Here is a 25,893-nt window from a genome sequence, read left to right on the forward strand (position 1 = left end):
TATTTCGTAATTATTTTTTTACCACTAAAATTATTGAGTATCATTTATAAAATGCTTTGTGGAATAATACTTCAGTATATTGTTCATTCTCTTCAAATGTCTTTGATTATATGTGAGATATAACAATATTAAAAACGGATGAATGTTTTAAAATGCACGATATTCTTTCATACTGTAAATAATACACCTGAAATACTTTGCAATATTGAATAATCATTAATTATAGGCACTTGAAATTTTTACGTTAATAATGAAATTTACGATAAAATAACATCAATTACATGTACTATTAAAAGTAAAAAATTTGTTTGGAAAATTACATTTATATATATATTTTTTTTTTACTTATTTCAAAGTGATGTTAAATTTACAAATTTTGGAGTTCCATTGCTTAAGCGTTTTGAACCTTCCCATATCAAAACTGTACTATCTTCTGTAGCTGCATATAAATGGTGCTGGTCCAAAGCCCAAGCTATGGCAATTATAGCTCCACATCCTTTCGCAGTATTTATGATTTCTCGAACTAATCGTAAATCCCAACTGCTCCATAATCTAAACATATAAACGTATGAACCATTTTTCTAAGCTATAAGTAATTTAATTATAAAATAGTAGCTAAAGTAATTTTAATTATAAAATATATAAATGTAATATACCTTATTACTCCATTATCTAATCCGGTTGCAATGACATTGACAGAAACTCCTTCAGGTGCATTACTGTAACACAGAGCTGTAATTCGAGATTTAGATAAAACAGAGCCTACACTTCTAGCATTTATAGTATAAACTCGTAATTCGGATTGAACTGCCAAGTCCTTTTTGTCAGCCTTATTAAATATTTCATATGTTACTGCTATATCTCCCAGCGTTTCACTGATGGATAATAGATGGATGGAATATTTGTAATCACAGACAATTGATCTTATATACGATAAGCTGTAATAATATATAACTTAATTATTCTACTGTTATTAAATTTCTTTTTCTAAAATCGTTTTATCGTAGTAAAATCCTTTGTTACATGCATTTAATCAGAATACATACCTATTTAAATCCCAAATAACAATAACACCATTTCCATCTCCGGAAACTGCAATACTAAATGCCCTTGACAACGAAATTGTAGTTACTCTACTTCTATGAGCTAAAAGTACAGATGCTGGAATCGAACTAAATTCTATTTTGCCACTAGTTCCAATGTTATATGTGTGTACTGTTATTTTACCAGATAAATAACCAGTCCACAATTCACCACAATCGGGAGCAGATGCTAAGATTGTGATCTGAAAGAACATAAATATTTTAATAAATTTATTAATATTTAAAAGATTAGCTTCGTTCGATGTACTTACAGGATCGAGACCAGAAGATTTCATTAATGGTTTAGGAGGTTGTTCTTTTTTACATTTCAGTCTTGCTATTCCATCATTTCCACCCCATGATGCTAGTGCAGCACCCAGAACAGACATTCCACTAAACATACTAGTACCTACAGATATGATAACGTTGTTAATACGAAAATTATTACGACTTTTAAAGTACAAATCATAACAATTATTATCTAACCTTTTTCTTTAGCATATCCTATCAGAAGTGTTGTATAATTAGGTAATCCAAAAACATCGCCTGTTGCTAAAGGAATAAGATAAGATAATGAAGTTCTGTGTTTATGTTTCCAGCAAAGTACAGGCTCATTTCCTGGTGCTGCTACATAATTTCCCCATTTTATACCTATAATATGATACATAGATAAATACATTATTATATAATTATATATATATATATTATTAAAATAAGATAATTAATATAAATAAAATTACCTTCAACGCCTTCGATAACTTGTGGTATCAAAGCAGAAGCCACTACTGTACCAAGATTTTGAATGGGTAATGGATGTGAAGTTCTAAATAACTGTGCTGGTGTTTGTCCATATGTCCTAACCATTGTTTCCCATGCCTGACGTTCTAAAGGGTCGGCTATTTGTTCTACATTGAATCCATAATATGTCTATTCGACATAAAGGTTATATGATTAAAATTTGTAATTATTTGACACTATTTATTTTTAACAACGTAACTCACCGCTGGATGAAAAACGTTAATTGCTTCAACTGCTGGCCGTCCTGTTTGTCTAAAACCAAACACGAGATCAATCCAGTATGGTAAAACTTCTCTTACTAAATCTGTTTCGAGTGCAGCTCTATGTGCTAATATGAATAAGCGAGCATCACCACCACACCATTTAGGTAATTCAACATCGCCAACTCTGTTACCATTTTGTCGTACACCAAAATTAAATCCTATAAAATTATAGCATTGTATTGAATACAAATGTTAACCGAATATATATATATATATATATATATATATATATATATATATATATATTTGTTTGTTTACCTTCCGAGTTTAATAAAAATTCTGGCAGATAAAAAAACTCTGGTATTAATTCTTTGACATCAGTGGTTGAATCACAGCTAGTTAATCTCCATGTAGTTGCCAATGCATGAAACGTTCTATCAGGAATATCAAAGTTATCATCTACCAGAAAAATTGTTAATTATTATTTAAGAAATGTTTTCAATTATTATATATGCGATTTTTAAAATACCTTGGTAACATAAAAACATGCTGGTAAAGGGCGGTAGTCTTACTAAAAAGTGTAAAACTGTGCCCGAATTACTGTAGTGAGATCCATAATGGAATGGTTCTTGATTCAAAGCAATTAAATTTAAGCCTTCTGACAGAGCTTGCTTTAGATACTAAAAGAAACATTTAATTAGTATATTTACATCATTTTATTATTATAACATATATCTATTTAATTAAATACTTACATTATAATTATTTATATAATGTTGTTCATTTTTTTTATCTTGCACAGCCATAGGTCGTTTAAAATTTCTGTAAAAATGATTATTTGTTATCGAATTATTTATCATTATTTTTTCAACCAAGAATGAAATTTATTTATAATTTACCGATAAATTTTTGGATTATTTAGATCAATTTTATCATTAATATAATCTGATAACACGAACGGAAATACAGGATATTGCATGAGATCATTGTAAGAACGTCCAGCCAGTTTATTTAAACAAGTTATGTATTCCCAATTTGTTAATGCACCACTTCTCCATAATGCAATTACTTCTCCTAAATCATCACCAGGAATACGTCTTGGTAAATTACAAGTAGATAATTCTGTTGCGAACTCATCTCTTTCCTGAAAAATATTAATCTTAGTTTAAATACCAACTTATTCAGAATATTTTAATAAATAAATACCTTGGAAGAATTAAATGCTAATAAATAGGTTCTCCCAGTGATAAGAAATATTTCAATAGCTCTTTCTTGTAATTGGTATCTTCTTTTATGTAATTCACGAATATCTTCTAATCGCCAGGCTGTACCACCAGCCATGGCTAAATCCAAACCTCCTAAGGCTATCTAAAATAAATATTTAAATTATACAAATGATAATGCACTCTTCTTTGGAAACAAAATTTTGTACTTACATCTGTGTGCAATGGTATGTCAGGATTATCAGGAACAAAATAGATACACGTTTCTCCAATTAATACTTCGCCTGCTAATTCTGCTCTTGGAGTAACAACTTTGGCTTGAGACATTTTACGTATTCTTTCACTGGTATGTAAACGCTCGATTAAAGTCGACGCGTTAATATCTTGCCGGCTCATTGAAAATAAATATGACAAAGGTGCTTCGATTTTAGATACTCCTATAAATATTATTAAAAATAAAACGATTAAAATAGAAAGATTGAAAGTAATTAAACAAATAAGTCGTTTTTATATCTTTGACGAACAAACCTAATTTGTCCTTATGCTCTGCCAAGAAAAATCTTTCATCGATATCTAAATGACATCTTTGTAAACGAATTCGAACTCTGGCAGGTCCTTCTGTTGGATCTAATTCCCAACTACATGGATAACTTTCTGGAAAATGCCATAGTGCTCTTTCATGCGTCAATCGTTTGGCCAAATCTCTCCATTTTTCGACTGTCTGAGCTTCCATGGCTCTTGCATGTTTTAATCGTTCCATTAATACTTTACGTTCTCGATTTTGCTCTTCTACCACAGTACGAGTTATAGTCATCGCGCTGTCAGTTAACTGTTTGGCTAATCCATCAAATCTATTACTGATTCTAACATATAAAATAATTTAAGAAATCAACCCAAATTCAAATCGCAGAAAGTATAAAAATAATATAATTAAGTACCTGTATATTGCTGGAAGATTTGCATCAATCCATATATCTCTATCTCTCATTAATTCACGTCGTAGTAAAGCTAATTCTTCATTCCATATCCCTGGAGATGCTTGTTCAATACCTTTTGCAAGATCCCATATACGAAGAGCTTCTCTAAATTCAGCACACATTCTAGCATCCGCACTCGATATTTCATCTCTTTGCAATAAATCCCAAAAAAAGACAGTGAATCTTTGTTCTACCTAACATGTATTAAATATATAATATTAAATATGGTATTTTTATCTTTTACTTGTAGATTTTAATTTATGAATTAATACGTTGCATTACCTGCGGATGAACCTCAAGTAGTGATAACAAAATTTCATGAGCCTTTGGCTCTTCCATTAAAGATCTTACTGCATAAATTCTAGTGTTATTACTTTGATGGGGCCCAAGTAACCATACCATAAGTTTTGCTGTATATTTTCTTAAAGCAGGTCTAGTAAACCATGCACTACTCCAATGATTTCTTCTTTCTAATGGATCGCATAATCCATGTAAAAGAATCGAAAATAATCTTCTAGTTAATTGTAATTCATTTCCTGATGGTGATTCATCAGCAGCAGTTACAAATTCAACAGCTCGAGTTAAAACCATGCGAAAACGATCGTACAATTCCCCCTTTCCTGTTTCTCGTACAACAGAAACTGAAGTTCCATGTAAACTTCCATAACTAGACGATCGAGAACCATGATCGCTCTGTTCGCTCGATGTAGTAAGAACTACAATAAATATGAACGTAATTTATTATTAATATATATATATATATATATATATATATATATATATATATATATATATAGAGAGAGAGAGAGAGAGAGAGAGAGAGAGAGAGAGAGAGAGTTAATAAATCTAAGAATTATATATAAATATTAACCTGTTGTTAAATAAGATGCCGAAGCAAGATAAGAAGCTGTACTACGTAATCTAAAACCAGAATGCGTTGAGATTTTTGCTGTTAATGCATCGAGTTCACCATCAAATAATGCAACTTGTGCATCTCTGATAGCAGGTATACACATAGTACATTTGTTACATTCAGACATTTCCTTAAGTTCCATATGATTTAATATAAGATGTAACTCTAAAACAGCTTGCATTTGATGATTTCCTGGAGATTCTAATAACTTAGCAGCAATTGTCACAAGTAATACATGGATGTCATGGTTTAATGATGTTGAGTTACTTCTATGTGCTGTAGCAACTAAGGCTTGCACCAAGCATTCTATGAGGCCTTGCTCTAAGACCATTCTTAAAGCATTTGAATTCTATAACAGATTAATATATATATTTTTAATATATTTAAATTTGCAATAAAATGAGAAATGTTTTTATTTAATCATATATGCTATACCTTTGCTATAATATCTGTTATAAATGATATTATAGGATGTGCTATATTCGATTCTGTAGCAGCAGTTTTTGCGATCATTGCTATTAATGGTGGCATTGCTGCTAATGTTGGTCCTCTTAATGCAAGGTTTTCTAAAGCATTAATAAGAGACTCACTTCCTGGATAAAGCGATATTTGATTTGCTAAATGCATAAAATATTTTTGCTTTATAAACTTATTCACTTCTTCATCGTTAGCTCGTTGGAGGTACGTTTGTATAACCTTTATTAATGCCGTACGAACTCTTGCATCAGGATTATTGGCTAGGACTAACAAAACCTCTGCACGTAAGACATGTTTCAGTACAGGACTAACTTGACTATCAGGTAATACTCTTACAGCATCTCTTAACAATAATAATAAACCTTCACAGACTAGACCTTGACAAGCTTTCCTTTCATCTATGTATGTCGATTGTTTTTCCTGAAAATAATTATCAGAATATTTAAATCGTTATTAAATAATTTATTGTTATTAATTATTTCAATTATTTTATATATTACGTTAGTTTGTAAATTTGAGCCATCGCTAGCTGCAATTCCAGAATCTTCTCCAGCGCTAGTATCTTTAGACTGATCATTTCTACGTTCTTTTCTTTTGATTGTTTTACTTTTTTGTATCTATAATAACATAGAAAAAAAAATATTCTATTAAAATTATTGGTCATTCGCTTCTCTTTGCTATATCTATTTAGAATTGTACATATTTATTTAAATTACCTGTACATTTGTTAAAGCTTTGTTCAACTTGCTATTCTCCAATATTCCTATAGATTCTTCGGAAGAACTACTTGTTACTGTTAAATATTTTCGTATATTAACTTTTCCTTCAGTCAAAGGGGGTAATAAAAAATAAATATTATGCCTAGAATGTGTTATATAAGTCTCTGAAGCTTGATGAACAAGAACCAAATAATCAGTGATAGCAACTAAGTGTTCAAATTCCGGTGGAGCTCCCATTAGTGCTCGAATTAATTCTACCACTGCATTTCCAATAGAAGGTTCTAACATTGCACCCAAATCTTCGTACATAAAATGTTCCTGTATATATAAAAAAATAATATATATATATATATATTATTACTTAATGTTTATATCATCTAAAAATGTTCAGAATAAATCGACTGACCTTGCATAACATTAATATAGTATCCACGATTCCAACTCTGTTCAATTGAAAGGCATTAAATTCACGTTGAGAATGTTGATCCCTTAACAAAAGTAATATCGCTTGTAACAATAAATTTAATGTGTCAGATTTTGCCCAAGTCCTCCAAGCAGATAAGGCACCTTTCACGAGTTCAGGATCAGTAATCACAGCTTCACAATTTTGTGAAATGGAAGGATTACCGCTACCGATGTCTTTGATCAGAATCGAACTATCGCAGGCTGCATCTAACATTGCTTTTAACATATGTCTACCTGCGTGACAATGTGGTGACTCTAGAACTCGTAAAAGTAATGATGTTCCACCTTCGGCACGATATTGATTTAATAATTCGGAATCACTTCGTGTTAAATGCAGGACTATCGAAAATGCTAATGCTTGCTCCTCTTCGGTAGAATTCAACTCTACTACCTATGTAAAATATGTAAAATATGAACAAAAACAATCCAACAAATGTTTAAAAAAAATAACAGCAAATATATTTACACGAGTTAAAAAAATGTATACTTACTCTTGCAAAAAGAAATAGAAATATTGGAACACCACCCATTAAACTTGCTGCAGGTATAAGACCTCTGTATTGTTGGCACTCTAAACTAGTTGTCAAAATAGGTGCTATTGATAATGGTGGCTGCTGAGATACTTTATGTTCAGGAGCAGATACGACTCTAAATCCAGGATGACCAGGAAACAAATTTCTTACAACTGCTATAAATAAGTATAAAACATTTAAACGAAATATAAAAAGATATTTTGTTATATAATAAATTTTATTTATATAGATTGTCACAATTACCTCCCTAGCGCTATTCGTTATTCAAAAAAATATATCAGAAGCAAAACTTACTTCGTTTTAAGGAGAATGCAATTTATGTTTACGATCGAATCGACGAAATACTCAAGTAAACCAAATCTTGGAGCCGTTTAACGAAGATAAGTTTTGGATGGTAATAAATGAGCTTGAATATTATAGGTCGATGAATTCGTTACGGAATGAATTACACATTTATCTAAATAATAATATATAATTACGTCTATAACAAAAAAGAATTCCTTGAAATTTTGGAAGCAATCTTGTCCACTTAAACGAAATTTATGACCATCATAAAATCATCCCTCTTAACACGAAGTAACTTTGCTTGAAACACTTTTTTGAATAACGAATAATTCAGAAGATAATTGCATGTAAAACTTCTGATGAAATAATTTGTATACATATATAATTATATATTTACCAGGATTAGCTATAGCTTGAGGATATAAATGAACGATATTAGGATTTTGAGCTTCATAAGTAAGAAGCAAAGCATCTTGCAACTCTCCTAATTGTGAGTTGGTAGCATCCATGACTGATTCCCAATCAATTTTATTTTCTAATACTTTCGTTTCAACTGCACGTCTTAGATAAGTACCACCATAAGATTTTCGTCTACTCGTATCGAATTTACCTCCTTCTACATTAATAAAAGTTATCAATTGTTCAAATTACAATAGTAAAAAATCTTATTGTAACGAAAATACTATAAAATATTATAAACAAACTAACCAAATTTTACTTCACGAACATCGTTCAATGCTCCGGATGTGATCAAAGGTGCAAAATCAGGCTTTGCCATATTTAAAATACAATCCGCAAGATTCGTAAAATTTGGTCCGAGACTGGCAAGGTATAACGCTCTTTCTTTGGTAAATACTGGATATCTAAGTATAAAATTTGTATGTTAAAATTTTAATGATGCGTTATATTATATATAATATAATGCATCATTAAATATTATATATAAAGCAAATAAATATTTACCTAAAAACCATTAGATTTCCGAGATACCAAGCACCAATACTGCTTGATCCGATCTGACCAAGTAAAATACATGCAGTGCCTGGTTTTCTTACTAAAATACCATCAAAGGGTAATTGAGCATTAATTTCTTTCCAACCATCTATCCAAATAACAACATCTATGACGGCACTACGTTTGTTTAAAATAGTATCTTTGAAATTTATAGCTAGATGATGCCAACGTCCTGAAGGAAGTATGCCGCTTATGGAAGTCTCAGAAACGGTTCGATTTGTTTTATCATCTGGCCGAGTTAATCGCAAAATTAACTTATCTGAAAGGACACTAAATTATGAAAGCTGAAAAATAATGTAATAATCAATAAGTATAATTTACCTGATCTAAAATCGAGCCATATTTCTAATACCAAATATTCCATTCCAATTGACATCAAATGTATAATGCTAACTGGTGTAGGTGGTGATGATGAACCTGCTACTGCTGGTGTTCCCAAGAAAAGATCAAATGTTTTTCGGCCTTTTCAAGATGATTTTGAAAATGCATGCAACAACACACTTAACTTACTACTATATCACATGCTATAGTTCTACATTAAAAATAAAAATTTACCAACCTTCTCTACTCCAATTATCTGAAAGGATGCCCCAATCAGATAGGCTTTCGCTATTGGTATTAAGTAATGGTGCTGTGCTCATAACCGTTCCTCTGTTATTAAAAGGAAATCCTCTTTCCACTCGTAACCACATAGAAGCAGAACAACCAAGCAACCATACTGACCATGTAAGTTCTGGACCAACTGGCAAACATGTTGCATGTACAGACCAGGGACTACAAATGTTCATACTCAAATGTTTCTTTTTAAAATTATTTACTAAATTCTCAGCTTTTTCAAGAGTTTTATTTTCATCTGGTTGAAATGTCAGTATCTTTTGTGTATCACATTCGACAGGAAACGATAGAATAAAATTCGGTTGGGGTCGTGCTGCCATAACTAGATGATACAATGGTTCTAATAGTAAAGACATTGGTGGCTTTTTAACTTTGAAAAAAGATAAATATGTGTCTAATTCGGTGGATGAAATTGCTTGTGTTGCAAGAAGTGTGAATACTTCTAATGCTGCATGTTGCAGATCTGAAATACGCATACATATATAATTATTTTAAATAATATTTTTTAAAGAGAATTCCTCTCAAAAAAGTGAAAACAATATACCTTGATACTGAGGATCATTACTAGTGAATATGTCCTTAAATCCATTTAACATTTTTGTAATTACACCCGATCCCGCAAGAGCAGCACAACTTGAAACGCTTTCCCTGCATGTAATTGCTAATTTTCTTAATCCATTAGTCACTATAGATCTTTTTTCAGCATCTAAGTCTCTATGAATAAAAATTTCATTTGTGGAAAATGTTTAGTATATTTGAACTTTTATTCAAATTTAATAAAATTCATATATACTCACTGCTTAGTAAAATGAATAAGTAAATCTATTGCTAATGAGCACAAAGCTGGATGTGCATTTGCATGACCTCGTGGTTCAACAACTGGTCCTATAGAGCTATTCTTTTTTGTTACATTAGAATGGCAACTTTTTCCTGGTACTTCAATATCTGCTTCATAACCATCATCAGCAGTTACATATTCTCCAGTGCTACTATCTTCAGCACCACAATCTGGCAGAGTGTCCAAATTCATAGTAGGTAACTAAATCATAAATAGACATTTACTTTTTAAATAAACGTTTAACCAGTAATTATCGAAGAATTAAATTTACGTTAACGTTAAAACTTACTCTAGCACGAGGCTGTTGTGGAATAGTTTGTTCATGAGCAGGTTTTAACATGGAAACTTTAAGCAGAGCTTCAATAATGGTTGCTATTCCATGACCAAGTCTAACTCCTGTTTCCATTAATACTTTTTTCAATTCCATCGCTACGTCGCAGCCACCTGACACAATATAACATATAATATTAATAACAAAACTCTTAATTTATAATAATTAAAAAATAGTTCGAGTATAACGAATGAAATTACAACGTAGATTGCTGAACGATCTATTTGCGACAACGCGGTTTCAAGAATGATGTTTACCAGTAAGGCATGGACCCTAAACTGTTTTCACGTCAAACAATTTTACAGAGCATCTGAATTATAATCCGCAGCTGTATGTTGCCGAAGAATACCAGATCGAATTATACAACGTACGCATGATGATACATCTAAGTTATATAAAGATAAAAATATACTTACACAACGAGCATGTTAAGCAGCAGGTAATTAAAGCTTCAAACAGCTTATACGCTGATTTATTAGTATCTGAAAGTAAAATTATATTTATAAAATCAGTAGAAATATAATATATATATATTTGTACACTATTATACGTTTCTTTTTTTTTTCAAACCTACCATGTATGTTATCAGTAGCAACGTTAATAGCTAATGATCTAAATAATTTTAAAGCTTCATTAGCTATTGGATGTGAAGATAGTTCTAGACGAAAATTAGGACTGCATAATGCGACTCCAGCTGTGGCTCTCCATACTGCACTTGCTTTATGTAAATCAATCTCTTTACCAGTGGCTATTGATGCTACATCCAATGTTTCTAATACATTTATTGTTTCTGCATTATTTTTTAACTCTGATTGAACATTCTCATTTATGCAAGATTGATTATCTGTTTTAAAAACTTCGAGGGTGTCGTTCTCCGATGGTAAAATTATTTCTATTTCTTCACTTTCTATATTTACTTTTGTAGGCCCATAAGCATTTTCATTTTGCCATGATTTTTTTGGACTTTCCTTTAACTGTTTTTTCTCAAGTTCTTCTAATATATTCAACAAATCGCTCGTCTCATTTTCGAGAAATTTAAACAAAGATTTCAATGCTATCTCTTCGGTTTCTCCGAGAGTATCAGCTTCATGACAATTCGAATTCCAAATTTCCATGATCACCGCCACTTCTAGAAGAATGTAAACGCTTCTAGTAAACGCTACGTCCGGTAGTAAAACCAATACTTCTTTCAATCCATCCATCTCTATAAATTTTTCCCACATTTGCATATTTCCTATCAGATTCGACATTAAGGACAAGCAAGAAAGAATAAGAAATTTAGCAGCGACGCATTCCTTATCATCATTATAATAAGTTTTGGCTTTCAAAAATGTCGGGTAAAAAACACGAACAAGAAGTTCCTGCCTAACTTGAAACTTTGAAGTTGGCGTTACTTTCAGCAAGTGTGCGATTACGACATATGATAGCTTTGGATCATCAGGCGTTAGCAATTCCTTATACATTTCCAAAAATTCCCAAGAATAATTAGGTGGCCTGTTGCAAGACTCACAATTGTTATTCACCGGATAAGCACCGAGTTCTTTAAAGAGAGTTCGTTCGAGAAGAATAACGGCTGGACTGTAAGTCGAGGGATCACGTTTCTTCAGGAAAGTGACAATACTCGAAAGAAGGATTTTCGGTGAAAAACAACAACAGATACCAGCAGCCGTTGTTACTTTTAATAATCTGATTCGTAACTCTGCTACATAGGCATGAGATTCCTTCAAAAGATTAGTTAGAGTCATGACAAGAGAGGATACGCAACAAGCTTGTTCAAGAATCGAGACACCAACGATCGATTCAGCGTAAGGTAGTCCAAGAACATCGGAATGATGATGCGATTGAACGTTATCGACGCAAAACTTGTGTTTGGTTCTGTGACACAGGCTCATGTGTGCGATATCTCGTCGAACCCTTTTCAGGCCACTCGTTAAAGCACCGATCATATCAATGACTTTCTTTGCACGAACGACGGATCTTGTTGGATCGGCACTTGGTAAACTAACGATCGCCAAAATAGTCTTCTCGATGAGTTTACCGTCTTGGCTTTCGGCAAATAGCCGGAAAAGTTCAAAAAAGTCTGATAGATTATCAGCATTTGCACTTCGCTGATGTAACAGGCAATAGAGAAAAGTTATGATACCGTACATGGTTGCAAAGATAAATTCTTGAAGTAAAGAGCCTTCGTCCGGTGAAAGATCACTGCCGATTGATTTGGTACAAGCATCTTCGAGTAATCTGAGAGTCATAGGTAACAATCCATTGTGTATTACAGCGGTGGTAGGTTCGTCAGCTCGTAGAACACGTTCCAAAGCCATTAACATCAGTCTCGCAGCAGCAGCTTTTAAAGTAGCGCATTCGATCCTAGTGAAACCAGTTCCGTCGATACCAAATTGTAGAGACCAAAGAGTGTCCAAAGCAAATTTTAACACTTGCACGGCTGGTGTTTGTTCGGCAGGTGTATCATAATCCCTTAATCCTTGAAGCAATTGTATGATCAAGAGACTAGTCTCGAAATTATTAATCGTTGCATTCAACACTTCCTTGATTCTTTCATCTACATAATCCAAGGGAATTTTTTTGGTCGGTCGTGCAGGTAACTCGTAAAGGGCAGCCTGCCATTTCTGTTCCTCGTCACTTCTGACTACTGATGTGAAGTATTCAAAATCCATTGGATTTAAACGTATTTTTAGGGTCAACGAACGAGCCTGATCGATACCGTCCGTCAAAAATTCAGACTCGCTGCTCTCGCTTTTCGCCGCGTTACGTTTCGTTTCGGTTCCCAAAGATTTTTGTTTGTTATTGTACGATGCCATTCTAATACCGATAGCTTGTTTACGGTTACTATTTTTTTTTCTTGACGTCCTTGCATTGCCTTCGTAATTTTTAACGGAACGATTTATCGACTTGATGTTTCTTCGTTTAGCGTGAGGCACTATGATCACCGTGTCAACTGCGTCGTCGTTGCAATAAAACTTAACATAAGGATTGCGAATAGATGATTCTTTTGACTTATCTGAAGAATTATCTTCTTGAAGAGCAACCGGATATAATGCTACTAAAAGTGCAACAAGCTCACGACCACACGACAGTCCACGTACACCCAATAAATGTAAGACCGCTAAACAACGCCAACCACGATCCCGAGCTAAATATTTTCTCAATCCAACCAATTCACCTCCCTCACTTTTTTTCGCACAGAGTTCGTGTACGTCCGAAAGCAACTCGCATGCCACGAGTGTAGATACTCCACCACCACCGACTGAACTGAAATAAAATATCCGATATATAATATCAGATCTTTTTTCGTAGAATACCTTCTTATCGGTTTTATCTTTAAACTTATCGTATTGATAAGATCATATTGATAGGAATCAGTTAAATTATTCTTTTCTTCATATTTATTTATTATGTCTAGATATTTCTTACGACAGTCCTTCTTTCAAATTTCAAGAAACAAGAGTGCATGCGTACAATGTGTTGCAAATGTGTCGATATCAAAGATCAAAGTTAATCAGGATGTGTTTGTTCGAACTTTTTCTTTATGATCCGTCGTAAATTCTTTAGAAATATATCTATCAATCTTGTTCTTTCTTTTTTTAATATTATATTTTGCAATCATCAAAGATTAATACAACTGACAAACTACTTGTTAAAATAGAAAATAATTCGTTTAATTTTTCTTTGTTTTTTTCTTTTTTTTTTATAGAAAAAATTAAAGCAATCTAGTAAACAAGTTCGATAAAATATCAGGAGAAAAGGGTGCATGTACATTCGACTCCTTATAGATTCAATGTCTCATGGTAACAGCATGACCACAAGGATGAGATCATATTTTCATACTGCGGTAACTATTAGACACCGTTCGGTAAAAATAGATGTCTCACCATTACTGATCCATAGAAATGCATACTGTCTTATTAGTCTTTAAATAATTTTTTTTTATATGTTATCAATATTTCAAGATATGTACACGCTATGATTTGTACATACGTACTATTATTATACAATAGAATTACGATGATATTTTCTGAATCATTATAATTACCAAAACGAAACGGCATCTTTCACGTCTCTGCCTTCCTTCACTTGAGCAAGTAATTCTGCCAGAAATATGTCGAGCCAAGATGATTTCTGAAAATATAATATTAATAATTATTATTAACGATTGCATATTTTTCATTTGAAAAAAAAAAAGAAAGAAAATGTCATAAATCAATAAAAAATTACTGATACTCTTTAGTAATTTTTACGAGAAGCAAAAGAAATTACTTTATTAATTTTTGTAAATCGTGATAATAGAAAAAATCAGCTAAACAATTAGAAAAGAAAGAGATAAAACAATTATGTAACCATTAAACATTTTTGCGATAAATCGTTTAATGTAATAAACAGAAAGAATAACGCTCGTATCTTTTCATTTAAAAACAAAATTGTAAGTATTGTTAATATTATTATCTTTTTTGTGTACATTATTGCATTGGTAAATAGTGAGCATATAAAATGAGAATTATTTACTTTTACAATATGTCATTGATACATAAACACATGACTCAAGATGGAAAGAACCAGTATCGAACGTAAATAACAAATGGTTTACATTTCCCCGTAACATGTATGTGGTCACGTAGGCTTCTTTTCTTAAGTGAACACAAGTCGTAACTTATCACAGATATCGGGCTTCAGTGAATGGATATATATTACCAGTATAGATTAATTTAAATTGCTCATAAAAATTTATAAGCATGGGTAGTAATTAATGTAATATTATGAATATAACAATATGTATTTAAAAAGAAAACAAAAAAAACAGAAGAAAAAAGGCTAATTTGTAACATTTACATTTAACGAGATCATCACGCATTATAATGAATAATTCGTCTGATATAGCGATAAGTAATTCACGACCCTCGAACTATTTACTTGTGATACGTTGCACTTTATTAACTAAAATATAAAAATTTTAACAATAAAGAAAGGTCATCATAAAAAATTGTATTAGAATCGTACTTTCAAATATATCTTCTACTATTAAGAAGCTTATTAATAAGAGATACAACCAAATAAATTTATGTTGAAAATAACAAATACCATTCCATAAATAAAAAAAAATAAAAATTTTATTGATTATTATATTAAACATTTAATACTGTGCTCGTTTCAACCTATATGGAATATTAAAATTTCAAGTTTAACTCATTGCAGAATAATCACTAGTCTAATAGCGTACAAAAAAGGTTTAACTATTTATGTTTTCAACGTATCGTGACATAATATCGATAAATAAAGTATGTGTAATTTATAGGTCATCTTTGAGCGATAATAAGAGAGGATATAACCGTGAAAGAATCAATGACAAAGTCATTGCGAAATCGTGCGTGGCAGAAACTAGCGAAGGTACATTAATTGTAAGTGACAGTAAAAAAAAATCTAACGATATAATGAGATTACAAAAAAAAATAATAATAATCAATAGAAAGAAGATAGACGTTATTTATCTTGTTTATTAAATAAGACGTATTTGAAGTTTACTTTCTCATTAACGTTTAGCGTTACAGCAATGTATATAAAATAGAAGTATTTTAAAGGATATAATATTTTTTCTAAAGCGTATGAAGCCTATACGTAACATGTGTAAATAACTGAAATAACTTGACTAACCGGTAGGTTATAAAAGAATCGATTAGTTAAATGCAAATAATAGATAATAAAACGTATAAGCGTATAAAAAGATATAATCGTCGTAAACATTCGTTATAAAAAATAAAATTAATTGAAATATAATAGTTGTTGAAAAAAATTATTATTTGCATATTTGATTAGAAGCGAGCATAATTGTTTATATTAAATCAATAATATGGATAGAATGTTAACAAGTTAAAATGTTGAAAATGTTACAGTTATTAGAACTATACCTCGTAACTTAGTGGTTCAGCGTGGATGAAATGATCCCAAAGGATTTGTAATTTATCAGAAGAACCTGAAGACATTCCTAAGGGTTCGTGATGGTGTTCGTCGTCGTCTTCGCCTTCGGACTCAACGGTTTTTAATCTTCCATCGTCTTCGAAGCTACTCACATCGTAGGAATCACAAGCAGCGAACTCTTGCAAATTCGGATCTTCTTCCAGGATCTCTTCTTGAGCTGCAGTCTCGAATCGATCGACGTCAACCTAAAAAGATAATGGAATCCACGGTGTAATAGGAATTCTTGCAGAAAGATAAGGTGAGATAGAAAGAAAACGTTGCGTCAACGACGTCTTTTCCAAGTTTAACAGAGTTTCACGACTGTCTACAAAGCTTCTTTTCATTTATGTATACTCATACAGACATTTACGTGCGTGTGAGTGATTAGCCGATCTACCACAGCTTACGTAACACCCCTTCCCCATCTGAACTCTGACGGACAAGTTTCCAACCTTTCAGGGGAAGCCTGAAAGCTACTGTATACCTATAACTCGTTAAGTCGACCGAATAGAGGAAATGAAAGAAATAGAAAGAAAAAAAGAAAGAGAAAGAAGAAAGACATACGGAAAAACGACGATTGTTAGGCATCCCTAAGAATCGCAACATTTGGAAAATTATTAAAATTTAACGATAGATATACAACATGACTTGAGTCTATATAAGACCTTTAATACATTTTGTCAACTGACTTACTCCCATGCTATAGAACGTTGCATCCTTTTTATCGGCATTCGAAATGTACGATTGGCCATTTTTTTGTCTTCGAGAACGAGTCGAAGAAAATTCGTTTCTCTGTCTTCCATGTATAGATCTTCCCCGTCCTCTTTGAAGGCCGTATGGAGAAAAAATTGACATCGAACAGGTCCTCGATATCAAAAGATTCCTCGTCGTTGAATGAGATAATTAGTAGTAGTTGGTCAAACGAATCAAACAATATCTGTGATCATAATTGATCAATTTTTAGATTCGAATACCCAGTAACTTTCGGTAAGGAAGACCGATCTCTACTGTTAATGAACTCAACATTCGACCATCAGACGACCCCGGTCCACGACCTCTTTGCTATCGTGGCACTTTTGATTTATGATCTTCTCGAGCTCCGTCGACCTTCTGATACAACATTAGCAAACCCGACGGTCGTTGCCTTCTTCGCTGGAAATTTGTTTTCCTTCTTTTCGCTTTTCTCTCTTTTTCTTATGCTTTCTCCCGATCGCCCTAATAGCAATAAAAACTCTTACGTTCGAAGTTTTCAACGTCGAAATACTTTTGTATAAGACCAAAGCAATTGGCTAAACAAAAACTATTCTTACGTATTCTATTAGACAACTTCTTCTTATGTCAATATGCAAAAATACCAAGCATGTGATTATATTTATCAGTTGAATTTATACACTGTGATATACTTCCAGAGTGATCTTTTAAATGAGATTGTAATACTTTCTACGTCACTCCTTGATCGTTTTCTACAAACAAATGATAAAAAAAGGAGCAAAAATTCACATACAATATAAACGATATAACCGAATCAAATCAATTCGATGAGAATACATAATTAATCAAAGAAATTTAGCTCACTAGTATGTTATCTTGATTTTCACGTAGTTTAATTAAGTTTTCCAAAGTATAATTTAATACGTTTGCATGACCGACGAATATAAAGTTGAAATTCCGTTTAGAATATTCTGATGTTGCGACCCTTCTCTTCAGGATCGTCATGTGAACTGTTGTTAAGACGATGAACGGCTGAAGAAAGTAGCAGGAGGTGGTGATCGAGGTAGGGGTAGAGGTGGGGGTGAAATTAAAGATGGAAGTGGATACGGACGAGCCTCCCGTAGACCAAAGGCTATTCCAATCGACGTCCTCCTATGAAGAAAACGTATGATTCATATTTGTCTCCTACTTATGATTCATAATTGCTCTGTCGAACAAACAAAAATAAAAGAGGGAAGAAGGCATACATAGAAATAGATAACAAGAAAAACCGATTACAGGCATGTATACACCCTCGAAAACTCAATAACGCAATAGAACACTAACGTTACTTTGATCGGGATATGGAATGTTTTCTTGATAGGCTTCACGTTTACGATCCTATTGAAGTCAGAGTTCTCCTACAAGAATCGTAGAAAATAATAAAATAAAAGTAGAAATACGTCGGCCATTTTTATCTCAGTTTAAAATTCGCTATGATTAGATTATCTCGTGTAATTAATCGCAATTAACCCTATCGCTTTCTGGCGAAGTTCTTCGCTGAGCGTAATAACTGATAATTAGTTCTATCATGCAAATTTTATTGGACTTTTTATTTAAATTATATCAAATTAATATAGAACGAACTTATATATATATATATAAATCTCTGGAGAAAAAGAACGTTCGTAATTACTGTGAAAATATCGACGTGATATTAAGTTCACCTAGAGTTCTTAAATAATCCAGAATTTTCTCAACTGATTATAATCATCATTAGTATAAAGGGAGCGAATGTGAATATGCTTGTAACTTTTAATAAAAAAAAAAAAAGGTTAATTGAGTTGATGACTTCGTCATGATCGTTATCTCTTCAACATTCAATTTAGATAATATGATATTAATCATCTAATTGTTATTGTTATTCTTTTCTCTGCTTATCTTTTATTTCGATTTTCTTCACAAATATACTTAAGATAAATCATGATTTCCTTTTTTTTACGAGTGATTATTTTAAATTGATATGAGATTTCTAGAGATTTCAACGAATGATTAATGCTATACTATTCATAACCTCCTGTTGAGATTGCTGTCTCTATCATTGCGCGAAATGGTTGACGCGAAGTAGATAAACAAAAAAGTTGCAAAGAATGATAACTCAAAGTAACACGTGCAAATGATCGAAAACGTTAAAATATAACACACACACACATACATACACACACATACACACACCGGATAGAGCATCAATTAATCTTCGATATGTACAGTAGACTCGTTATTATGGTGAAGAATTATCTTAATGGTGTATTACCCTACCGTTGTTCTTTAATTAGCCTCGCCTCGGCGAAAATGATAACAAGAGACGCGAATCAGTGAAAACGAATCATTCTTTTATAGATAATAACAAGGAAAAAAGCAAACTCGTGAAAATGATAGTAATACCGGGAAAGATTTATGAGTGTATCGAGTGTAGGGAGACCGAATATATATCGGGAAAGAAGAGATTTACATTTAGTAATTTTCCTAGGCAGTGAAGATAGAGACAAAATAGAGACTTTCGATTCGGACATTCGGATTATCAAAACACAAATAGTTTTTGTCACACAACGGATATATATATATAACTATAACGGATATATATATATATAACGTAAACTTATTAATCGTTATATATATATATATATATATATATATATAACGTTTAATAAGTTACATCATATATATAACGATTAATAAGTTTACATTCGGTATTATAAAGGACGATACGAACAAAAATTCAGTTACTTACAATTATTATCAATATCATTACTGCATAACATATTATATACAATTTCTTGATATTCTTCAAATTTTCAAAAGAAAAGGTTATGTCATCCTAACTAATACTTTTCAACAATTCTTCTTACAGTAAAAATCGTTAATCATCAAAAATCTTTTGTTATTCTTCGGTTGGTATCAAATAAGAAGGGGGGGTAATAAGTGAATGTTTCGATATAAAATTAACGATTTGAGAGTTTCTATAATTACGACAATAATTGGTCTTAAATTTGTTTACGATCAACACATAACTTCGCGCCGCTCGAGAACTTTTCGTTCCTGTTCTATTTCTTTCCCCCGTATTTCTCCCCACCCTTTCGAACGTCCTTTCTTTCCCTCTCTTTTATCTGTAGCATACACATATAAGTGATACACAACATACACACATACACAACATAATTAGTTATCTTAAAAAAGCTTGTCACGAATCGAGAGTTATACGATAAACAATAAATCAATGCACGATAACAAGCTGACCTTCGAGATTATCTGTTAAACGTAAAGAAATCCGAATAATTAAGGATACGATGATTATTTCTTTCCGTATTCTTTTTTTAAAAGGCAATAGAACTCATATTATGAATTTTAAACTTACGTTACGTTCCCGCCACTGCATCCGCGATTTCTGTAAGACAAAATCACGATGAACGTCACGCCAATCTCCGTTACGGCGCTCGAGATTATCTCAAAGCAAAGAATTAAAGTGAATGATAGCTTCTCTTTCTCTCTTTTTCTCACACTTTCCTATTCCTTACTTTCCTCGTGCGTATAGATATAACAATAAACCAAATCTTAAAAATTATCGTAAAATCAAGAACATTTTCACGACTTGTCAACTCTTTAGCAACGACTCTCAACGACTTCGGTCGGTAACAACCAACTTCATCATTCTTCTTTTCTCTTTCTCTTTCTCTCTCTCTCCCTTTATCTTGTATCTGATTGGCTAATTACATCGGATTACTTATTACCGCGAATTTCAAAAGAATTTAAATGGTTAAGTGTTATACATAAAAATCTTTAAAAATCATAAGACAAACGATTATATTTTAATTTAAAAAAATAATGATAATGATTTAATGAAAATGTAAATATATTTGTTTTAGCTTGACTGTGAGCTTCATGACTTATAATAACACAAAGAGAAACACATCTTGTCTTTCGGAGATCTAGATAGTGGTTATGTACATGATAATGAAAATAAAGGGGTATGTCTATCTCTAGAGCTGCGCAGTTGTAAGCAAAGTGCTTTCATCCCATGGTTTTCACGTCGATCGATTCTCTTATTATTCTCAGTAGAATCGTATCATACTATTTCCAAAGTATTAATATTACTAATAATATATTCGTGAAATATATTTTTATGTACCATGAAAAGAAATTAAAAATTTTAAATTTGGAATACTACTTAAGTACCGATGCAATAGAAGAAGTACGTAACCTTTAATTGTAAAAAAGCGTACGTATGCGAGGGAGTTCCTTAATCGTTACACAAACTATGGCTGTTTGGGAGCGAATGCGAAAACATTGTGGATGGAGAAGAAGTGCTAAACAAATATCTCTTGATGCTATAATACCGCTTTTTATGATACCTCTTTTGGCAGTAATCGCCGCCCAATCAGTTTTTTGTACCATCCTAATATTTCTTTCTACACCACTTTTGATTTATTATTTGCATCATAATTTCTTGAGATTTCTCTTAAGAACAAAATTCTTTCTTATGTGGACGATCACGAGTGTGTTGATGCTGATGTTAGTTTTTGAAGTCAATATTGTGCCATTACTTGAGATTTTACCAGAAGAAAATTTATTCTTCATAATATGCGTTGTTGGAGGCATATATTGTGCCTCTAAGACAAAACTGAGTGCAGATCATGTTGGTCAGGAAGGTGTTATAGAACAAAGTTTAGAGCTTGGAGAAGGAAGCGAAGAGCAATGTGTAATTTGTAGAAGAAAAACATCACCGCAAGCTTATCACTGCCGAGTGTGTCAAACATGTATACTTAACAGAGAGTATCATTCTAAATGGTAAGTCCAAATATTTGAAAATTTTGAGAGCTTTTGTTTACAGAGAAATAAATTTGTTTATAACCTATTTAATTTTAGGTTGGACTGTTGCATCGGTTCCAGTAACTTACGATGGTATATAGCATGCTTGTCATTTTCAACAACAGCTTTTATTTATGGCTCTAATCTGACTATGACAAGCGTTTGCCATCCTTTTATTTTAATTGGTACAATGCTTTTACCGGATGATTGCAGTGATGTTTATCATCAATTAGAGTATGTATAAATATTTGATTATAATAATTCAGACCATCTTATAACATTATAATAACAAAGTTTATTCTTTAAACATAAGTTTAAGTAATCTTGAAAATAATTAAAAATAATCAAATCTTCAAAATCTTCAAAATACTTGAAATATCTTTTTGAGTTGTTCTTTTGAATGTAATTCATAATATACGTCACTATAGTACTAAAACTAAATAAACTAAACTGGAAAGATACAGAGGGTCTACAATACAAACTTTAATAATTTAGATAGTGATAATATCCAACAGTGTCGTAAACATTGGTATATATCTTATTTGTTCTCTGAAAATATAAAAAATTTATTGATAACATGTCACGCAACTGTTGTCTTCACGTTCTGTATCAATATACATATAATATAATGTACATATTGTTTCAGCATCGCTGTCTGCTTCATCTCAGCACTCTACAGTCTAATAGTTGGCATAATAATATTCTGTTATTTAATACGTCATTTGTGGTTAATTTATCTTGAAATAACATTGGACGAACATTATTTATATAGAAATCAATATGATCACGAAACCTTAAAAAATGTGTCTTGATTATTTTGTTGCAAATTTTAGATACGAATATAGATAGTCTAGGATATTGTATTTACTTTGTACAAAGTATTACTATTTTATTTGTTGTCAAGAAAATAAAATGATCATATCAAACTATGATCGTCAGGTCAGATACTTGAAATACAGCAGATTTTTTTCAATATTATTTATTTATTCGTGTTTCTTTTTTGTATTTTTCGATGTCTTTTTATTATGATACTTTAGTAAGATAAGTTTTCTCATTGAATAATATTATATTCGATGTATATATGTGTCATAAATCATGTTATATACTTATAGGATTTACATATATCATGCTTGATAATGGTATATTGTATTATGAGTGTACCAGCCATAAATCAAATATCTGGTATTATGTCAGAACATTACTATGTTTAGTATTTATATATTTATTGTAACTGTGATAAAGAAATTATTATGTGGTAATTACTTATTTCTTTTTTTAAACGAAATATAAAGTCAAAAGTATGTAATTTATATAAAACCTATGAACTTTATATTGTATAAAAGTGATTATTCTATCTGCAAAACTATCGTATCATTAACGTATAGAAAACAGTAAACATATTGTTTATGATAAAAGAATGTGAAATACCACATATAAGATAATTCATAAATATTATTTTTAGTTTTTGATTAGTTAAATGATTATTTTAATCCTCTAGTGCTACTCCTCTCTCCTTAGGATCAAAATCAGGAACTATTTTTTGTACTATTTCTCTCCACTTGTTCCTTTGTTTTTCACTTTCTTTAATCATTTCAGCTATTGTAGGATAATCTCTCCATTTGTTAAAGTACTTATTCATAAGTTTACTATCATAATGTTCCTGTGCCATTTGTACATTTTTTAAATATTCTAATTTTAGTTCATTAACAATTGATCTTAGTGCAAGGAAACATTTTTCTTGCAGTTTCATATCATAGAAATCTTTGGCAACTTGGTGTTTTGTACTTTGTTCTTTTACCATATTCGTCCAATGTTTAAATGTGTACCATAATAAATTCCTATCATATAAGGAAATGGCAAGTTCAAGTTTAACTTCGTACTGTTCTTTTGTCCTCCTTTTCCAAACAGTGAAAGTTTGCAATAATAGCAACTTTTTATAATGATCATTTGCTTTTTGAATATTATTATTTCTTATTTCTATGAGTTTTTTAAACGGTCCTATTACATAGTGTCGAAATAAATATTTGTAATAGAATTTGTTGGCCATTGTATTTAACTTTTTCAATCTCTCCAATTTTTGTATTCGACATTTTTCTTGTTCTTCACGTAGCTTTTTCGTTTCTCGCATGGCCTGAAATCGAAATAATTTATCTTTTAATCAAAAAGATATTAAAAATAATAATCAAAATAATAAAATACATAAATGATAAGTACATAAAATATTAAATAATAAAACAATTTTTCGAAGAAATATATACAATATGATTAGCATATTTTCATTTTTGATTATCTGACCTCTTGATGTAACTTCTTTCTTTTTTCTTCTTCTTCTCGTTTAGTTGCTTCTTCTGTCAACTTTTGTTCTTCTAACTTTTTTCGACGAGTTTCTTTCGCCTTTCTTAATCGTTCTCTTCTTGCCTCTGCTCGAGCTTCCATCCTCATAATGAATTTTGGTGGATTTGGTGCTTGCTGTGGTGTAGTCATAGATTTATCTCTTAATAAACAAAACATGAATATATATATTTACATATATTATATATAACTATATACTATTTTTTATAATATATATTATTTATTATATATATGTGTGTATATATATGCATATATATATATTTTATATTTTTTATATTTTATTCTATATGTATATAATAATTTATTAATTTTATTATGTACTATTATATATTATAGTATTATATATTATATACTATAAGTATAATAAAGTAGGCTCATTAATTAAGATCATTTATATATCTCGTTGTATTAATGATGATGCAAAAAATATTTCTTATGCAATGTAAATAGTATCAAAGAATTAAAATACGGTACGAATATTTTTTTTTCAAGAATCATTTTTTTCGACATTTTCAAGGTTATCGATGTTTTTTTTTGCATACATAAATGCATACACACATAAATTGCATATATATTTTGTTATTGTATATTATAACTAATTAAAAAATAGATTGAGATATGTATATTATTGTAACTTTTTTTATACATGTCTAAACGTATTTTCATATTATAACAATTCGACGAGAAGTGGCCTTATTTAAACGGACCATCCTGTATATTAATTGATATAATATTATATATATAATATTATAATATATATATACATATATATTAGAATTAGATAAATTACCTGTGACCAGTTTGCCTCATTAATTGAATTAAAGTTCTTCTTGTTTTTTGACCACAATACATCAAAGTTTCTTTAGCAGCATTCGTGGTTTCTTTATCCATTTTCACTAATTCCTCTTGAATTTGTTTCAATCTAAATTCTTCGATAATTTTATTTTGTTCAGCCAATTTAGATCTCTGCTTTTCAATTATAACTTTCTGAGCATTTAAACGATTTTGTACAAGAGATTCGAACGCAAAATGTTTCTTTTGACGAGTTAATTTTTTTTTATCTTCGCTTTCTTGTATATTTTTAAAAGATGTATTATTTTTTGTCTGTGATTTAGAATTTTTTCCTAATTCTTTTTGTTTCTCAGTAATTTCATTAATGAAAATTTCGATCTTACGTTCGTGAGATACATTTTGCGATTCCTTTTTTATTTTTGCAGTATTTTTTATATGTTCAATATACGTTCTCCAATTTTGAAAATATTTTTTTAATCTTCTGGAAGCTATATTTTGTTGTATCTTTATCTTTATTTCTCGAAATCGACGTTCTTCTATCGAATTTTTGTGTAAAAATTCAAAATATTTTTTCATTAACTGCAACCGTTCTTCCTCCGAATCGAAATTAATTTTATCCTTGATAGTTACTTTAATATTTCCGAAAGATTCATTTTCGTCATTTCTATTGATTTCATTAGTATTAGAATTTTCAAATATCGGAGATAATTCTTCGACAGACATTTGCTTGCTTTTCTTTCCAAAAGTTTGTACCTT

The 25,893-nt window shown here is 31.0% G+C and overlaps 3 protein-coding genes across 9 annotated transcripts in view; 1 reads left to right on the plus strand and 2 right to left on the minus strand.

Moving 5' to 3' along the window:
• On the minus strand, window positions 1–20,821 carry LOC127065758 (lysosomal-trafficking regulator). Of its 7 annotated transcripts, XM_050998589.1 has the most exons (37): window positions 18,013–19,710; window positions 17,748–17,900; window positions 17,131–17,652; window positions 16,389–16,643; window positions 14,522–14,607; window positions 11,048–13,740; window positions 10,890–10,955; window positions 10,432–10,586; window positions 10,102–10,343; window positions 9,849–10,018; window positions 9,249–9,767; window positions 9,011–9,151; window positions 8,639–8,948; window positions 8,384–8,538; window positions 8,073–8,291; window positions 7,349–7,545; window positions 6,799–7,248; window positions 6,390–6,710; window positions 6,174–6,290; window positions 5,632–6,093; window positions 5,155–5,545; window positions 4,566–4,999; window positions 4,245–4,477; window positions 3,835–4,169; window positions 3,520–3,743; window positions 3,290–3,451; window positions 2,983–3,227; window positions 2,839–2,905; window positions 2,613–2,763; window positions 2,402–2,542; window positions 2,084–2,301; window positions 1,823–2,009; window positions 1,569–1,733; window positions 1,355–1,491; window positions 1,047–1,285; window positions 657–938; window positions 4–552 (listed from the first exon to the last, which is right to left on the minus strand). In XM_050998589.1, exons 3-37 carry the CDS (start codon window positions 17,290–17,292, stop codon window positions 351–353), a joined length of 10,533 nt encoding a protein of 3,510 aa, XP_050854546.1. In that variant the 5' UTR covers window positions 17,293–17,652; window positions 17,748–17,900; window positions 18,013–19,710; the 3' UTR covers window positions 4–350. The 7 variants fall into 7 exon arrangements, with proteins under 7 accessions (XP_050854525.1, XP_050854517.1, XP_050854535.1 ...); XM_050998568.1 differs by lacking the exons at window positions 17,131–17,652; window positions 17,748–17,900 and adding an exon at window positions 20,543–20,821 and having other exon boundaries at window positions 1–552; window positions 7,349–7,542; window positions 18,073–18,300; XM_050998560.1 differs by lacking the exons at window positions 17,131–17,652; window positions 17,748–17,900 and adding an exon at window positions 20,543–20,821 and having other exon boundaries at window positions 2–552; window positions 18,073–18,300.
• LOC127065828 (palmitoyltransferase ZDHHC23-B) lies at window positions 16,553–23,865 on the plus strand. Its single transcript, XM_050998709.1, has 4 exons — window positions 16,553–16,696; window positions 21,051–21,972; window positions 22,051–22,227; window positions 22,640–23,865. The coding sequence occupies exons 2-4, from the start codon at window positions 21,410–21,412 to the stop codon at window positions 22,803–22,805; spliced, it is 906 nt and encodes a 301-aa protein (XP_050854666.1). The 5' UTR covers window positions 16,553–16,696; window positions 21,051–21,409; the 3' UTR covers window positions 22,806–23,865.
• Window positions 23,480–25,893, minus strand: part of LOC127065808 (golgin subfamily A member 6-like protein 1) — a 3,085-nt gene continuing 671 nt past the window's right edge. Inside the window, exons 3-5 of the mRNA XM_050998667.1 lie at window positions 25,136–25,890; window positions 24,289–24,487; window positions 23,480–24,124 (exon numbers count right to left, since the gene is read on the minus strand). Of these exons, the coding sequence (XP_050854624.1) occupies window positions 23,480–24,124; window positions 24,289–24,487; window positions 25,136–25,890 (1,599 nt within the window). The remainder of the gene's footprint in view (window positions 24,125–24,288; window positions 24,488–25,135; window positions 25,891–25,893) is intronic.

This window comes from Vespula vulgaris, chromosome 1 (genome assembly GCF_905475345.1).
Source record: "Vespula vulgaris chromosome 1, iyVesVulg1.1, whole genome shotgun sequence".
In the NCBI taxonomy this organism is placed as follows: domain Eukaryota; kingdom Metazoa; phylum Arthropoda; class Insecta; order Hymenoptera; family Vespidae; genus Vespula; species Vespula vulgaris.

What these genes read in the sequence shown, in the direction of transcription:
- LOC127065758 (XM_050998560.1), bottom strand. Translation starts at nt 20,563, where the DNA reads ATGCAGTGGCGGGAACGTAAC. An exon ending in AAGCTTTAACAAATGTACAG is followed by an intron (nt 6,291 to 6,389) that starts GTAATTTAAATA and finishes ATGTTATTATAG; the next exon opens with ATACAAAAAAGTAAAACAAT. An exon ending in ACATACCATTGCACACAGAT is followed by an intron (nt 3,452 to 3,519) that starts GTAAGTACAAAA and finishes TATTTATTTTAG; the next exon opens with ATAGCCTTAGGAGGTTTGGA.
- LOC127065828 (XM_050998709.1), top strand. Translation starts at nt 21,410, where the DNA reads ATGCGAGGGAGTTCCTTAATCGTTACACAAACTATGGCTGTTTGGGAG. An exon ending in AGAGAGTATCATTCTAAATG is followed by an intron (nt 21,973 to 22,050) that starts GTAAGTCCAAAT and finishes ATTTAATTTTAG; the next exon opens with GTTGGACTGTTGCATCGGTT. An exon ending in GATGTTTATCATCAATTAGA is followed by an intron (nt 22,228 to 22,639) that starts GTATGTATAAAT and finishes ATATTGTTTCAG; the next exon opens with CATCGCTGTCTGCTTCATCT.